This window comes from Oryctolagus cuniculus, chromosome 13 (assembly GCF_051225735.1).
Source record: "Oryctolagus cuniculus isolate XC-2025 breed Fujian yellow rabbit chromosome 13, ASM5122573v1, whole genome shotgun sequence".
NCBI lineage: Eukaryota > Metazoa > Chordata > Mammalia > Lagomorpha > Leporidae > Oryctolagus > Oryctolagus cuniculus.
Window position 1 is genome coordinate 71,427,385 of NC_142879.1, and position 17,579 is coordinate 71,444,963.

At 40.6% G+C, this 17,579-nt stretch overlaps 1 protein-coding gene across 5 annotated transcripts in view; it reads left to right on the forward strand.

Moving 5' to 3' along the window:
• UPF2 (UPF2 regulator of nonsense mediated mRNA decay) overlaps positions 1-17,579 on the forward strand; it is a 133,350-nt gene that overhangs the window by 1,583 nt on the left and 114,188 nt on the right. For 4 of the 5 annotated variants that reach the window (XM_008268086.5, XM_008268084.5, XM_008268083.5 and 1 more), the window contains exons 2-3: positions 6,171-6,529; positions 11,948-12,727. In XM_008268086.5, the coding sequence (XP_008266308.1) occupies positions 6,189-6,529; positions 11,948-12,727 (1,121 nt within the window). In that variant the 5' untranslated portion in view covers positions 6,171-6,188. Of the gene's footprint in view, positions 1-6,170; positions 6,530-11,947; positions 12,839-17,579 lie in introns of all 5 variants that reach the window. The other variant, XM_089311761.1, reaches the window with a different exon arrangement.

The following is a 17,579-nucleotide window of genomic DNA, read 5'->3' on the forward strand; positions in this document are numbered from 1 at the left end:
GGACCATCTGAATGTAACTGTGCTCAGTGAAATAATTTCTAAGCGCTGATATTCCAATTAAAAGATCACTAATTTGTATCTTGATTATTTTAAGTTATTTTGAGAGGAATCTGAAGATTTTACTGGAAAAACTTGGAGGCATTTAGTTTACATGAAATGCTTGAGTAGCAAAGTTTGAATTAAAAAGTCTAGTGCTTTATTATGTAATTTAATGAATGGTTCACTTAACGTGATATGGCTCTGAATCCTGTCATTTGCCATATGTTTTGCTTGCTTTCTTAAATCTTAGGGCCAGTATTTGTAGTAGAAAAGAGTGCTGGCAGTGAGTCCTGGTCCAGTCACTAAACTAGTTGTATAATTTTGGGCAGAAAATACTGCTACCAACCAAGTCAATGTAAAAATAGAGAATTGGGGTAGATAGAATCTAATGGTCTTACCTTTAAAAATCTCTCATCTGATGAACTTGTCAGTGTTCTGTGTCAAAGAGAACCAGTATTTATTGGATGCCTCCCTCATGCTAGCTACTGTGTTAGCATTGGGAACTCAGAGAAGCAGCCATTTCTCCATTTGGTCCAGTAAATAGACGTAGAAACGAAGTTGCTTGGTGTCAGTAACTTCTCGATCCCAGAGTTGGGGTGCAAACTTTTACTGACTTCAAAGACCGCGCATGTTGTTTTCACAAGTTGCACGGAATGCTGCCTCCATGTGAACTGTTAGTTTTTTGTAGTTGTTCCCTGAGATCTTGTTCCAGATATGCTCGGAGGGTATGTCTGTAATAGAGTGATGAAGTGATTTAAAGAATATATCAGTACAGGGATGGGCTTTTGGAGCAGGGGCTGCTCACATCCCTATCACAGTGCCTGCTTTGAGCTCTAGCTACTTTGCTTTCCATCCAGCTCCCTGCTGGTGTGCATCCTGGGAGGCAGCAGGTGATGTCTTAAGTACTTGGGCTCCTTCCAACCCACACAGGAGACCTGGATGGAGTTCTGGCCTCCTGGTTTTGGCCTAGCCCAGCCCTGGCTGTTGCACGATTTGAGTGAATCAAGAGGATGGAAGATCTCCCCGTCTCTCTGCTTTTCAAATGAAATTAAAGTAAATAAATAAAAATTTTAAAAGTGAAGAGGGAAAAAAGGGCCACCCTCCAGAAAGAATATGTCAGGACTGAGACACTTGAGGGTCTTAATGAGAATCTTTTTTTTTTTTTTTTTAAAGAAACTGTTTATTTACTTATTTGAAAGGCAGAGTGACAGCCAGACAGATCTTCCATCTCACGTTTCACTTCCTAAATGGCCACCATGGCCAGGGCTGTGGTGAAGGCCAAGCTGAAGTCAGCAGCCAGGTATTCCCTCTGGATCTCCCACCTGGATGGCAGGAATTCAAACACTTGAGCCAGCATCCACCACTTCCCAGGTGCATTAGTAAGGAACTGGATCAGAAGTGAAGCAGCTGGGACTTGAACTTGGCACTCCGGTATGGGATGTGGGCATCCCATGTGGCTGCTTAACCAGCTGCGCTGTACTACTACCCACTGGAGAATCTCTTTTATGTGCTCTAGAGCAGGATTTGTTTGCTAATTCTACTAGTTTATTTCCTGTAGTAGGTACTTAATATTTATTGCATAAATGCATGTTGCAAATAATTAGAACAGTTTGGGATTCTGTTTAGGTAATACATGAAGATGATGCTGTGTGATTTAGTCAGATACCAGCTGAATTTCTTAATATTTTCAAAGAACTTAAGATTTTATTTTATCTCTGTGAGGCAGTTAAAAATTCTGATGCCATTCTTTTGATCCTCTGAGAACTGTAGTTTGTTGTAATCTTGAGATGTCAGTTAATGATACTTCATGTTAGAAGATACAAGTTCTATATAAACAGTATTTTCCCCACATACTAATATTTGTTAAAAAAAAAAAAAAGGTGGTGTTACGTTAGATGCTATCTTGGTCTCATACTTTTGGCCAGTATCTGCCAAAAGTTAAAAACATTGCTTAAGGGGCTGGCGCCATGGCTCACTTCGTTAATCCTCTGCCTGCGGCGCCAGCATCCCATATGGGCGCCGGCTCTAGTCCCGTTTGCTCCTCTTCCAGTCCAGCTCTCTGCTGTGGCCCGGGAAGACAGTGGAGGTTGGCCCAAGTGCTTGGGCCCTGCACCCGCATGGGAGACCAGGAGGAAGCACCTGGCTCCTGGCAACTTTGGCCGTAGCAGCCATTTGAGGGGTGAACCAACAGAAGGAAGACCTTTCTGTCTCTCTCTCCCTCTCTCTCACTGTCTAACTCTATCTGTCAAATAAAAAGCATTGACTAAGAACTGCCTAACCATCCTCAAGGACACTCCTTTCTTGAGATTTCGTAGTTCTGTGATTTGTCATTGTATCTATCATTAAGGCTTCCAGCCCACAGCTTGGTGCTCTCAGGGTTCTTGACTTTGCTTAAGACAGTGGGTTCAGATTCCAGCTCTGTCACCAATTGTAGAAGCCTGGGTCAGGTTACCTGGTTAAGTCTCAGCTTCCTCATTTATAAAATAAGGAAAATAATACCAGCCTCATAAAGATTTTAGTATTAGGTTATGTTTGTAGAATGTTTAGTGTGATGCCATTGAAGGGTAGCTATTAGTGGTAGTAAATGAAAACTTAGTTTTTATGGCTATACTTTGAAAGTTTGCTTGTTCTTAGGGCAGATGAATTCATATTAAAGGTGGGTATTTTCCTGAAAATGTCTAAAAATTGGTAACTGTATTTTTAGATAATATAAATGCTGTTACAGTCTTGGAACATAAATGTTATGCTTTTTCATATTTTTAACAGTGATTTGTTTAATAGCCTTTTGTTCTGAGTTCCACCAGTGGGGTTAACTAAAGCCTTTGGGTGTCATTGGCAAGAAAAATAAATAAATGCGTAAAACATGAAATTGGAGGAGAAAAGACTAAAACAGAAAAAGAGGAGAAGGAAGTAAATGAGAGAAGGTATAGAAGGCTACTTGTGTACCTCTCAAAATTACCTTAAATTTTTTTTTTTTAAGATTTATTTATTTGAAAGTCAGAGTTATACAGAGTGAGAAGGAGAGGCAGAGAGTGAGAGGTCTTCCATCTGCTGGTTTACGTCCCAGTTGGCCGCAGCGGCCAGAGCTGTGCCGATCTGAAGCCAGGAGCTTCTCCTGTGCCTCCCACATGGGTACAGGGGCACAAGGACTTGGGCCACCTTCTGCTTTCCCAGGCCATAGTAGAGAACTGGATTGGAAATGGAGCATCCAGGACTTGAGCCAGCACCCACATGGTATGCTGGCTCTGCAGGTGGCAGCTTTACAGCACCGGGCCCCAACCTTAAGCTCTTCAATTGGCCTAGGTTGTCTTTCTGTGACAATACATTTTTTTAGAGTGTTGAAATAAGCGTTTTGTTTGTAAAATGTTTATTATTGCTCATTGTTTTAACCTTTTTTTTTTTTAAAGTTTATATATTTATTTGAAAGTCAGTTACAGAGGGGGAGAGAGAGAGAAAGCTTCCATCTGCTGGTTCACTCCAGAGATGACCACAAAGGCCAGGGCTGGGCCTGGCTGAAACCAGGAGCTTCTTTCAGGTCTGTCACATGGGTTCAGGAACAAAACACTGCTAACAGGGAGCTGGATCAGAAGTGGAGCAGTCTGAGCACAAACTAGCGCCCATACAGAATGCAGGTATTACAGGCAGTGGCTTTACCTGCTACGCCATACACTGGTCCCCTTAACCTAGTTTTTATTGCTATAATTTAAAACCTATTTTTGAGGGGCTAGCATTGTGGTAAAACGGGTAAAGCCGCCAATTGCAATGCCAGCATCCCCTTTGGGCGCCAGTTTGAGACTCAATTGTTCCACTTCTGATCCAGCTCCCTGCTAATGTGCCTGGTAATGTATCCAAAGATGGCTGAAGTCCTTGGGCCCCTGCACCCACATGAGAGACCCAGAAGGTCCTGGCTCCTGGCTTTGGCCTGGCCCAGCCCTGGTCTTTGCAGCCATTTGGGGAGTGAACCAGTGGTTGAACGATCTCTGTCTGTTCCTCTCTCTCTGTAACTCTCCCTATCAAATAAATACATCTAAAATAAACAAACCCATTTTTGACAGTGTTTGGAATACTATGTGTATGTTTAGTTTTTTTGTTTGTTTTTTTGTTTTTTGTTTTTTTGTTTTTTTTTGACAGGCAGAGTGGGCAGTGAGAGAGAGACAGACAGAGAAAGGTCTTCCTTTACCATTGGTTCACCCTCCAATGGCCGCTGCGGCCAGCGCATCACGCTGATCCAAAGCCAGGAGCCAGGTGCTTCTCCTGGTCTCCCATGCGGGTGCAGGGCCCAAGGACCTGGGGCATCCTCCACTGCACTCCTGGCCACAGCAGAGAGCTGGACTGGAAGAGGGGCAACCGGGACAGAATCCAGCGCCCCAACCGGGACTAGAACCCAGGGTGCCGGTGCCGCAGGTGGAGGATTAGCCTAGTGAGCTGTGGCGCCGGCTGTTTATCTTTTTATAAAAAAAAAACAAACAAACTAGGAAGTCTAAGTAATTCTATACTTAGGTAGATTTTAATTTTCTTGTATACAACTTTCAGATAATTTAGGAAGTAAAACATCATGTGCTATCCATTAAAAGCTAGTTCTGAGTAGAGAAATCTTTTAGAAAAGAAAAATCCTGAATTTTGCCCCAAAATACAGTTTTTCCCCCAGCAGTTGTGTGTGTTTTTTTTTTTTTTTTTTTTTTTTTTTACAGGCAGAGTGGACAGTGAGAGAGAGAGAGACAGAGAGAAAGGTCTTCCTTTGCCGTTGGATCACCCTCCAACGGCTGCCGCGGCCAGCATGCTGCGGCCGGCGCACCGCGCTGATCCGATGGCAGGAGCCAGGTACTTATCCTGGTCTCCCATGGGGTGCAGGGCCCAAGGACTTGGGCCATCCTCCACTGCACTTCCTGGCCACAGCAGAGAGCTGGCCTGGAAGAGGGGCAACCGGGACAGAATCCGGCGCCCCTTCCGGGACTAGAACCCGGTGTGCCGGCGCTGCAAGGCGGAGGATTAGCCTAGTGAACCGTGGCGCCGACCTCCCCCAGCAGTTTTATTTCCAGTTAACCATGTGGAGCCTGTACTGTACTTGTGCTATCCTGTAAAACTTTCTTCCATGGTGTCAGTATTGTGCATCTGCACTCTTCTGTATGGTAGCCACTAGTCGTATGTGGAGTTGCGCACATCAATAGTGACTGAAGAACAGAATTTTTAATTGTATTTAAATTAATTTACATTTAAGTAGTTACTAGTGCAGTGGTTTTCTGCTGCTGATAGTTCTGACCCCAAGGGACGCTTGGCAAAGTCTGAAGTCATATTTGCTTGTTAAACCTAAGGAAATACTATTTGCATCTACTAAATGTAAGGCAAAGATGCTGTGAACTTCCTGCAGCACATAGGTTATCCACCAGCCCCCAAAACAGAATGTCAGTAGTGTTGGGATGGTGGCTACTGTACTGGTATTTTTAAATTTTTTAAAAAATTTTATTTTATACAAATTTCATGTATTTCATAACTGTACTGGTATTTAAACAGATTTTATAGCTACCATTATGTTTGTTATTTTTGACTAATACTAATGAAGAGTTTAAAGTGCTAGTCTAAATTGAGATAGTTAACAAATAGGTTTTATATTAGAAAGTTTGGTAATAAGGTTAGAGTAATGAAGTTAAATTTGTGAGTCTGCTGTTCTTTGATCTGTTGATTTATAGGAGGAAAAAAATTATGCTTTTTTCTCCAGCTTAAATACTTCTATTGAATATTGTATGAAATAGTGAGCTAGGATCTTTTGATGGTTGTAAAAATGCCACAGTTAAAACTAGTTCAAAATGTTCTCAGATGCGTACTGAAGTATTAACAATTAAATGAAGTATTGCTGTGGAGTTGATAATGAATGGTTGAATGTAGGTGATGGGTATGTGAAAGCTTCTTAGATTGTACTCCCTGCTTTTATGCTTTTAGCATCAACATAGCTAATAATGATGGAACATGGACTGTTACCAATAAATTATTTTCTTACAGAGATTATATTCATTTCATACGTATTTAATCTCTGAATATCAACAAGTTGAATTAGTATATTTTGCTTAAAAATAGTATCATATCACTAAAAGTCATTGCATGTACACAGTACTGATATTCTGTTACAATTACAGATTGTCCTGGGTCACATAATGCCAGCTGAGCGTAAAAAGCCAGCAAGTATGGAAGAAAAAGAATCTCTACTAAACAACAGTGAGAAAGACTGCAGTGAAAGGCGGCCAGTGAGCAGCAAGGAGAAACCAAAAGACGATCTCAAGCTCACTGCCAAGAAGGAGGTCAGTAAGGTCCCTGAAGACAAAAAGAAGAAGCTGGAAGAAGATAAGAGAAAAAAGGAAGATAAGGAACGCAAGAAAAAAGAAGAAGAAAAGGTAAAGGCAGAGGAAGAAGAAAAAAAGAAACATGAAGAAGAAGAGAGAAAAAAGCAAGAAGAGCAGGCAAAACGACAGCAAGAAGAAGAAGCTGCCCAGTTGAAGTAAGAAAATTTGTTTTAATTATCCATATGAAGGAATGGAAAGATTGGAATATTTATGGGAAAAATGATTATGTGGGAGTAACACTTTGAGAGTTGGGAGTACCTTAATTTATTTGTTCTATGAATTTCACTGACTAGAGGCATCTTTAAGGTGCTTTAATTATTTAAATTATGTAATAGTAATAATCTTTAACAAATAGTTTTTGAGGTCTGGGGCAATCTCAGTTATTTTTGTTTAAATTTTTTTTGTATGCTAAGAGTCTTATTTTTTTAAGTTGAAAATCTTGTAGTTCTTAGTGGCTGCTATTTGTTGCAAAGTGTTACTTGTTAGGTGCCTACCAGGTACTGTAGAAAATAATGTATTAGGATATATCCTTCAAAGTCCTAATGAAATAAGGTTTATGAGCCTCATTTCACAGATTTATAAAATGAAGCTTAAAGAGGCTAAGCAAGTTGCCTGAGGTTATAGTAAACAGTGGAGCTACTGGGATTTAACCTAGGTTTGTCCGACTTTGAAATCTTTGTCCTGGACCAGTGTTGTAGAGCGTGAAGGTTAGTCTTGTGTTGCCCGCATCCCATATTGGAACACCTTCTTCCAATCCAGCTTCTGTACCTGGGCCTCTATCAACCGTATGGAAGACCAGGGTAGAGTTACTGGATTCTGGCTTCAGCCTGACCCAGACCTAGCCATTTTGGTCATTTGGGGAGTGAAGCAGCAGATGTAAGATTGCTTGCTCACTCTCTGTCTGTCTCACCCCTCTATCTGTGGCACTCTACCTTTAAAATATACAAGTGAGTAAATATTGGGTTGGTGGGGGGGACACTTTGTTCTTACAGTTCCACATTGCTTTCCATTCTTACCTTTATCCATATGTATTTTAAACCTTGCAAAAACCGAGGTAGTCCTCATAAGAAGTCACAGGATGTGGCAAAGACAAGTTGTTGTGTAACATGAGCTTTTATTCTTCAAATTCACGGGGGCTTCAGAAAGGTCATTTAAAAATGAAATTAAAGATAATACACATTGTCCACGAACTTTTGCAGGCCTTTTGCATGTAATTTAAAAGGCTATTTGAAAACATTTTTTTTTTTTTTTTAAGTTTTATTTACTTGAGAGGCATAGTTACAGATAGAGAGGAAGAGACAGAGAGAGAGGTCTTCCATCTGTCAGTTCACTCTGCAAATACTGCTCCAGAGCCAGGAGCTTCTTGTGGGTCTCTCACGTGGGTGCAGGGGCCCAAGCACTTGGACCATCCTCTACTGCTTTCCCTGTTAAATGTAAATGTTAGCAGGGAGCTGGATTGCAAGTGGAACAGCCGGGACTCAAACCGGCACCCATTTGGGATGCCAGCACCGCAGACAGAGGCTTAACCTACTACGCCAAAGTGCCAGCCCCCAAGATAACAATTCTTCATAATAAGGTATTGCGTCATAGGGTAATTGGCAAGTATTCTTTATTAGTGGTGTACAGAATAATGGTGTTTGAAATACTGTTATCTTAGAGTCAGTGAAATAACACATATGCATATATGTGTCACCAGCAGACATGGTTTTTTAATCTCCAAAACAGTCACTTCTTACAAAGTTCACCTTTAGTATTTATTTAAAAAAGAAAAATACTTGAAATAGAGAAAGAGGAGAGAGTGCTGATGAGCTCTTAACCAGTGGTTTGCTTCCTAAATGACCACAGTAGCTCAGAGTGGTTCAGGCCAAAGCCCCAAGCTGGAAACTCAATCCAGATCTCCCACACTGGGTGGCAGGAACTCAGACACTTGAGCTATCACTGCTGTCTCCCAGGGTCTGCATTAACAGGAAGCTGAAATCAGGAGCTGGAACCAGAGTCGGTTCAAACTCAGGTATTCAATATAGGGTGCAGGCATCTTAACTACTATGCCAAGTGCCTGGCCCAAGTATTTCTCCTTCTCTCTCTCTCTCCCTTTTACTTATTTATTTATTTTTAAGATTTATTTATTCGAAAGAGTGACAGAAGGAAAAGCAGAGACAGAGAGAGATCTTCCATCTACTGGGTCACTCCCAAATGGCTGCAATGGCTAGGGCTGGGCCAGGCTGAAGCCAGGGGCTGGCAGTTCCATATGGGTATCACTTGGGCTATCATCTGCTGCCTTTCCAGGTGCATTAGCAGATAGTTGGGTTGGAAGCAGAGTGACCAGGACTGGAACAACTGGCATTCTAATAGTGAATGCTGGTGTCGCAATTGGCACTTTAATCGGCTGTACCACAATGTCAGCCCTCTTGCTTATTTTACTTTCATAATGATACACTCTCTTTCTTTTTCTTTTTTTTTTTTTTTATTTGACAGAGTTAGACAGTGAGAGAGAAAGACAGAGAGAAAGGTCTTCCTTCATTTGGTTCACCCCCCAGATGGCCGCTATGGCCAGAGCCGTGCCGATCCGAAGCCAGGAGTCAGATGCTTCCTCCTGGTCTCCCACGCTGGTGCAGGGCCAAAGCACTTGGACCATCCTCCACTGCCTTCCCGGGCCACAGCAGAGAGCTGGACTGGAAGAGGAGCAACCAGGACTAGAACCTGACACTCATATGGGATGCTGGCGCTGCAGGCAGAAGATTAACCAAGTGCGCCACGGCGCCAGCCCCATATACTCACTTTCGCAGTAACTTTTGCTCCCTCTTCTCCCATCAAAAGAGGTTTAAAAAAAAATATAAATTAATAATCAAAATCCCAACTTTCTAATTGGGAAAATTTCAAATATATTTGAAAAGTGGATGATATAAAGAAGCAGCCCCCAACCTAACATCAAAATTACTTTTTCAGCCTGGAATATTTTAAAGCATATTATTTCTCTCATAAGACTGAATTATATATCTAAAAGTTAAATATAAGTGAAGATTGTTTAATGCATACATATAACTTGTTATAGTTTCTTGAAATGTTCTTTCACTGCTACCCTGTTGTCTATGTGGCGGGAAGACTTCAAGAGTTACTCAGATATCCATGTACCCTAGGGTAGATGCAACCTTTTAACATATTGTAGGTTTTGGTGGAAAATCATAAAGAAAAGAGTAACTCAGGGGTGATTATCTCAGAAAGATAAACACTTTACTTTTTATTTTTCAAGAAATGTATATTTTTAAAATGTTATTTATTTATTTGCAAGGGAAAGAAACAGAGCTCCTATCTACTGGTTTGCTCCCCAAATGCTTGTAACAGCTAGGGATGGGCTAGGCTGAAGCTGAGAGCTGGGAATGCATATCAGATCTCCCATGTGGATGTTAGGTATTCAACGACTTGAGCCATCAACTGCTGCCTCCCAGCATTAACAGGAAGCTGGAGTTGGGAGTGGAGCCAGGACTTGAACCTAAGCACTCTAAGAAGGGATGCTAGTGTCCCAACTGGTAGCTAACTGCCAGTCACCTGCCCCATAGATGTAAATATTTTTTTTCAGGATTTAGATTTTATTTATTTGGAAGGCAGACAGAGAGTGGGAGAGACAGAAAGAGAAAGATCTTCTAATCTTCTGGTTTACTGCACCAGCTGGCACCAAGCCAGGCTGAAGCCAGGAGCCAGGATCATCTTCTGGGTCTCCTTTGTGGGTAGCAGGGGCCCAAGGACTTGGTGGGAAGTGGAGCAGCTGAGGCTTAAACTTGTACTGCAATGGGCTGCTGGCATCACAGGTGGGGCTTTACCCACTGTACCATGACACCAACCACCAGAGATGTATATTTTAAAGTTACATGTTCCAGTGTCTTAGAATTCTTGAACTCAGATTGTCCATCTGTCACTGCCCCTCCCCCAAGTTATTTTACTACTTCTGCATTTTTTAAATATTTTTTAATGTATTTATTTGAGAGGTATAGTTATAGACAGTGAGAGGGAGAGACAGAGAAAGGTCTTCTGTCTGTTGGTTCACTCCCCAAATGGCTGCAATGGCTGGAGCTCCACCGATCTGAAGCCAGGAGCCAGGTGCTTCTTTCCTGTCTCCCATGTGCATGCAGGGACCCAAGGACTTGGGCCATCTTCTACTGCTTTCCCAGGCCACAGCAGAGAGCTGGACTGAAAGAGGAGCAGCCGGGACTAGAACCGGTGCCCATATGAGATGCCGGCGCTGCAGACAGAGGATTAACCTACTGCACCACAGCACCAGCCCCACTACTTCTACAATTTGAAGTTGTTGCATAAGTCCCTGTTTTTAAGCTATTCCTCCAGAATAAGCTGTTTAATTGCATTTTATTAAAAATTTTTATCTGATAGTTTTCTGGTTTCTTTCCAAATTTTCTAAATCATAGTTGGATTTTTTTTTTTTAAGGTTTATTTATTTACTTGAGAGGCAGAGTTACAGAGAGAAAAGAAAGGTCTTCCATCCTCTAGTTCACTCCCCAAATGGCTGCAACAGCTGGCGCTGGGCCAATCAGGGGCCAGGAGCTTCTTCTGGGTCTCCCATGTGGATGCAAGGGAACAGGCACTTGGGCTATCTGCTGCTGCTTTCCAAGGCCATCAACAGGGAGCTGGCTCAGAAGTGGAGCAGTAAGGACTCCAAATGGTGCCCATATGGGATGCCGGGGCTGCAGGTGTATGCTTAACTTACTACGCCACAATTCCAGCCCTGATGGTTGAGTTTTTAAGACCCAAACATAGCAAGGTACTTTGTCACGGTTTGGTTAATGCTGAGTAGAGAAAATAACATACACCATTTCAAAACCTTTTTTTTAAAATAATTTTTATTTATTTGAAAAGCAGAGCGACAGAGAGGGACACACATATACAGAGCACTTCATCTGTTGGTTCATTCCCTCAGATGACTGCAACAGCCAAGTCTGGGTCAGGCTGAAACCAGGAGCCTGGAACTCCATGCTGGTACTTTTCCTATGCAGTTCCCCAAGTACTTGGACCATTCTCCTCTGCCTTTCCAGGCACATTAGCAAGAAGTTGAATGGCAAGTGAAGTAGCCAGGGCACAAACTGGCACTCCAGTAAAGGATGCTGGTGTCAGAAACTGCAGTTTAGCCTGTTGTGCTACAATTTTCTAGCCCTTCAAAAACATTTCAGTGCATTCTTTTATAGTGGTTATTCTTTAACAAAGTATTCTTTTTAGACTTTTTTTTTTTTTTTTTGCTATTTGCCCAATGCTTTTATTTGTCTTATGTTTAATAGTCTTCCAAAGGATATTTTATCTTTTCTGTGTTTACCATTGTGTGTTTTATTCATTGAAGGTGCCATTTGGCAGAATGATTTTTAATTTTAATCTAATTATTTAAATTCTCTACCACATTTGGTATTATCAGTATACTGGACTCTCATTATCCTATGTCATTAATTAAATGTCTTTTAAGAGTAGGGAAAAGGTATTTTGCATTTTTTGTTACTCTTGAGTTCTGATAACGAGATGATTATTTTCTCTGGATTTATCAGTGATGCTTTCAAATATTTTTGTTTCTTATATAGAGAAAAAGAAGAATCCCTTCAGCTTCATCAGGAAGCTTGGGAACGACATCAGTTAAGAAAGGAACTTCGTAGCAAAAACCAAAATGCTCCAGACAACCGACCAGAGGAAAACTTCTTTAGCCGCCTAGACTCAAGTTTGAAGAAAAACACTGCTTTTGTCAAGAAACTAAAAACTATTACAGAACAACAGAGAGACTCCTTGTCCCATGATTTTAATGGCCTGAATTTAAGCAAATACATTGCAGAAGCTGTAGCTTCTATTGTGGAAGCAAAGTTAAAAATCTCTGATGTGAACTGTGCTGTGCACCTTTGCTCTCTCTTTCACCAGCGCTATGCTGACTTTGCCCCATCTCTTCTTCAGGTCTGGAAAAAACATTTTGAAGCAAGGAAAGAGGAAAAAACTCCTAACATTACCAAATTAAGAACTGATTTGCGTTTCATTGCGGAATTGACAATAGTTGGGATTTTCACGGACAAGGAGGGTCTTTCCTTAATATATGAACAGCTAAAAAATATTATTAATGCTGATCGGGAATCTCATACTCATGTTTCCGTGGTGATTAGTTTCTGTCGACATTGTGGAGATGATATTGCTGGACTCGTACCAAGGAAAGTAAAGAGTGCTGCAGAAAAGTTTAATTTGAGTTTTCCTCCTAGTGAGATCATTAGTCCAGAGAAACAACAGCCTTTCCAGAATCTTTTAAAAGAGTACTTTACGTCTTTGACCAAACACCTGAAAAGGGACCACAGGGAGCTCCAGAATACTGAGAGACAAAACAGGTGATTTTCAAATGTTTCTCAGAATTGAGAATTTATTTTGGAGCTCATTCTTAAAAATGTTTAAAGTCTTCATGCCACTGAAAGAACTTATGGAAAAAGGGCTCCTTACAGGTGATTTCTTAACATTCCAGGAAAATTTTAAATTTTAATACTCTAATTACTCATGTTTAAATGTGAGTCTGCAATAGATTTTTTTTCCCTAATTTTTCAAAGAAATCTGGTAAATATTTGGAGATTTTTGTTTTGTGGATATTTTCATCATTTTAAAATCTCGATATTAAGATTTTCTTTTACTGTTACTTTAACTTAGCTATTACTGTTTGTTTGTTTGTTTCAAATATTCTTCCTCTATAACAGGTTTTCTTCAATTGTTTTGTATATTGATGTTGCTGTTGATTCTTGTTCGTTTTGAGAAAATGAGTTATTATTCATTGTTGGTTTTGGGTAAGAATTTTGGGAAATAGTGTACAAATTAACTGAAAACACTTCTTGAATGCAACTGCAGAGAGTATAAGAGTCTTCCTAGGGGGTATCCATTTAAAATTCCAGAGGAGTAATTGATTGTGTCTGATTACTGGTATAAAGATCCAGTTTAGGGGCCAACTTTGGTAAAAGATACTGTAGATTGCTCTATAGTATAGGTACCTGGGAAGGATCAACAAGCTAGATTCTGATATAGCTGCAGGACACTAAGTCAGCTTTTGTGGAGGATGGGTTTGGAGGACGGCTGAGGTGGTGCAGAAAGGAGATATCAAGAATGACATTTAGCCGAGTACTTCACAACTGTTTAAATTATATAGTTGAGAATCTGAAATTAATGTTGGTCAGAAATTATTCCCAGAAGTCCACAGTAGGGGAGGACTGGTTTTAGTGGGAGAGCATTGGAAGATGATTTGCTTAATCAGAAGGGTAGAGAGTCATATATTATATGCCAGTTGTGCAGTTAATACTAGGTCAAGGTAGGTGCAGAGACTGGAGCTAAACTGGTGGCTGATGGTTACTCAGAGATTAGAGTTTCAGATGGCAATGGTGCTATTGATGATTCTTTTAAAAAATGAGAAAAAAAATTGTCATGCTTATTTTGTGCTTTAGAAATCACAGGTGCTTGTTTTAAACTTTGAAAGGCAAACTCAAAATGTATTTGTATAGTCAGTAATGGGTTAAAAGAAATATAGTGATCCATTATTAATAATTTTCTTATTTATGGCTTCTTAATTATTTTTAAAACAAATTTATTTATTTGAAAGATTTACAGAGAGAGATGGAGAGAGAGATTTTCCATCTGCTGCTTCACTCCCCAAATGTCCAAAATGGCCTTGGGTGGGCCAGGACAAAGCCAGGAGCCAGGAGCTTCATTCTGGTGTCCCATGTGAGTGCAGTGGGCCAGGCACTTGGGTCACTTCTGCTGCTTTCCCAGGCACATTAACAGGAAGCTGGATCAGAAGTAGAGCAGCTAGGACTTGAACTGGTTACATATGAGCTTCTGGCGTCAAAGATGGTGGCTTAACCCACTGTGCCACAATGCTGGCACTCTTAATCATGATTCACATAATCAAATAATTAAATTTACATAACTTACTTTGTTATTTTTGTAGTCCTTTTCTCATAGAGTCTGCCTAATACATCAAACTGCTTTTTTAATTATACTAATATTATATTAGTGTATAATATATAAGATTAATTTGTGACATGCAATTACATATAATATATACTAATATATGTAATATGTATATTATATCTACAAAGCTTTTATTGGCTTTGTAGACTCTTAGTAGAGGGACTACAATGATTAAATCAAATCACCTTTAACAGATGCATTATTCTCTGAATACCTCCTGAAGTATTCTCTGAACCATTCCAATGTTAAATGCACCTATTTGCTAGGAATTCTTTGTTACATCCAGCTGAAATTGAATGATTCCTTCTGAGTTAGTTCTTTTTTCTGGTATGGGTGAAATAAAAGTGGAGGGCCTTGAACTATTTTTATGTTCACAGTGAATAAAGTATTAAAACTGAGTAAGCATGTAGGAAATTTTATAGCAATTTTCCATTGCCTTGATGGTCTTACTGTATGTCGGCAATGATGGGGAGTAAAACTTGGTTCTTTGCCACAGATAGTTTGAGAACCTGGCACAGGATGTATGTCCTTGTTTATTCCTGTGATGGTTTCTCATTTATTTGTATTGTACAGCAGGAAGCTGTAGTCCCTCTACTCTTGCTAAGACACTTTCAGGCTAAATACTTCCCATTCCTTCAGTTTGCGCATTCATTTCCAGATACTTCACTATCCTTAGGACATTTGTTTCAGTGACCTAAAATGGCTGTACCTTTAATAGTGCCTTGTCATTCTTTGGACTTTTTTTTTCCTCTGATTTTACTTATTTGAGAGGCAGAGGCAGAGAGAGCTTGCTTATTTGCTCACTCCTATCTACTGTTTCACTGCCCAGATACATGCAGTGGCTGGGGCTGAGCTGAGGCTGACGTTGGTAGCCAGGAACTCAATCCAGGTCTCTGCCAGGTTGGGAGGAACTCAAGTACTTGAACCATCACGGCTCCTCCCAGGGGAAGCATGTGCAGGATCCTAGAGTCAGAAGCCAGAGCTGGAGAACCTCCCAGGTTCTCCCGTGTGGGATGCAGGCATCCTAACTGGCATCTTAACCTCGTAGCCAAATTCTTGCCCATTCTTTTGACTTTCTGTTACTTATTTACAACTGAGGCATGATTTCTCAAATGAACTGCTGCCATGACAGCTGTTCACCTTGAACTAGTTAAATAAAATTTAAAAACAGAAGAAAACATTTTTAAAAAGATTAGTTTTTCTTTGAAACAAATTTCCTCTTATTTCTTTGATCTGCTGATTCACTCCCCCAGATGTCTGCAACAGCTGGGCTGGGCCAGGTGACCCAGGAGCCCAGAATTCAATTCAGGTCTCCTTACATGTGTGGCAGGGACCCAAGTTCTTTTGCTTGTTTTTTTTTTTTTTTTTTTTTTTTAAAGATTTATTTGTTTATTTGAAAGGTAGAGAGGTAGAGTTACAGACATATTCCATCCACTGGTTCATTCCCCAAATGTCCACAACAGCCATGGCTGGGCCATGCTAAAGTTAGGAGCCGGGAGCTTCTTCCAAGTTTCCCACTTGCGTGCAGGGGCCCAAACATTGGGCCACCCTCTGCTGTTTTCCCAGGTGCATTAGCAGAGAGTTGGATTGGAAGTGGAGCAGTTAGGACATGAACCAGTGTCCATATGCAATGCTGGCAGTGCAGGCCACAGCTTTAACCTGCTGAGCCACAGTGCCAGCCCCAGGACCCAAGTATTTTGTCCGCGCCTTCTGCATACCAGGCTGGATCAGAACTGAAGCCAGGATTTGAACCCAGGCAGTCTGAAAGGAGATATGGATGTCACAAGCAGAATCTTTTTTTTTTTTTTTTTTTTAAGATTTATTTTTATTTGATTTGTAAGAGTTGCACAAAGAGGTAGAGAGAGGGAGAGGTCTTCCATTCACTGGTTTACTCCCCAAATGACCTCAACAGCCAGAGCTGAGCTGATCCAAAGCCAGGAGCTTCTTCTGGGTCTTCTACATGGGTGCAGGAGCCCAAGGACTTGGGCCATCCTCTGCTGCTTTCCCAGGTGCATTAACAAGGAAGTGGAGCAACTGGGACTGGAACCAGTGCCCATATGGGATGCTGGTGCTGCAGGCCTGGGGCTTCAACCCACTGCGCCACAGTGCCAGCCCCACAAGCAACATCTTAACCCCTGAGCTAAATGCTTGCCTGTGGTAAGAATTTTTTAAGCCTGGATGCATGCTTCCATACCTTTTTAAAACTGTATTTAGTTGCTTTTGGCAATTTGAGCCTTATGTGATCATTTTGATTGTTGATTACTTATATATTATTAATGATAGTTACCCGCTGGCCATGTTTAGCTTTGATAAAGTCTTTAATAAAAGTTTTGAACAGAATGTAGTGTTAAGAGCCCAGCAGTGAAGGCTTTCCCTAGAAACTTGTAGACACTTTGATAAGAAACTATTAAATATATTGTTGTCAGAGAAGATTATTTTCTTGTGTAAACTGACCTTAGCATCATGGCAGTCATTTTATCATGGATGTAATAATTTGGGGGATGTGAAAATTTTAATCACCATATAGAAAACAGTTGACACATGGCTTGGTAAAGCCCATATGCCTTAGGAGAACTTTCAACCTGAGCAGCCTATCTAGTGAAAATGCAGATATCTGACTGAGCCAGAAAAGTGTGAAGACTGTGTTAGTGCAGAATCCCTACTTGGCCCATTACTAGTTTTCAAGGAGAGTACATTATAGTAAGCTGCTGGAATGTCAGTTTCTGAGAGTTTCTTCCTCCCAGTGGAGGTTTGAGGTTTTTCTGTATCATGGAAATAAATCGAGCATTAGTTTTTCAGAGTAATGTTTCTCTTGGTTGGGTATAGGTAGAAAACTAAGTATCAAGCAATCTGATATTTAAATTTAAATGTAAATTTCTTTAAGCTTTTATTCAGTGTCTTAAGATCACATGCACTTTATCATTTTCAGTCTAGGAGTCCTAGATGCTGTTGGTTGTTTTAATTACATTGGAAGATAGTACTATTCATAGAGATTATGATCTGTACTCATTAAAATCTGCACTTAAAACTTACTCAACCAATTTTTACACATATGTTAGTAAAATCTCTGGTACTTTCATAAAGACATTGTAATGAATGAATGAATGAATGAAGGCTGTGGTTGAGACTTATTGAGTCTTCTAACCATTATCGTATTATCTGAATTATATTGTACATATTAGATAGCTAGTATTGTTTCTAGGCACCTGAGAGATTTGCTGTTATAAGTAAGCG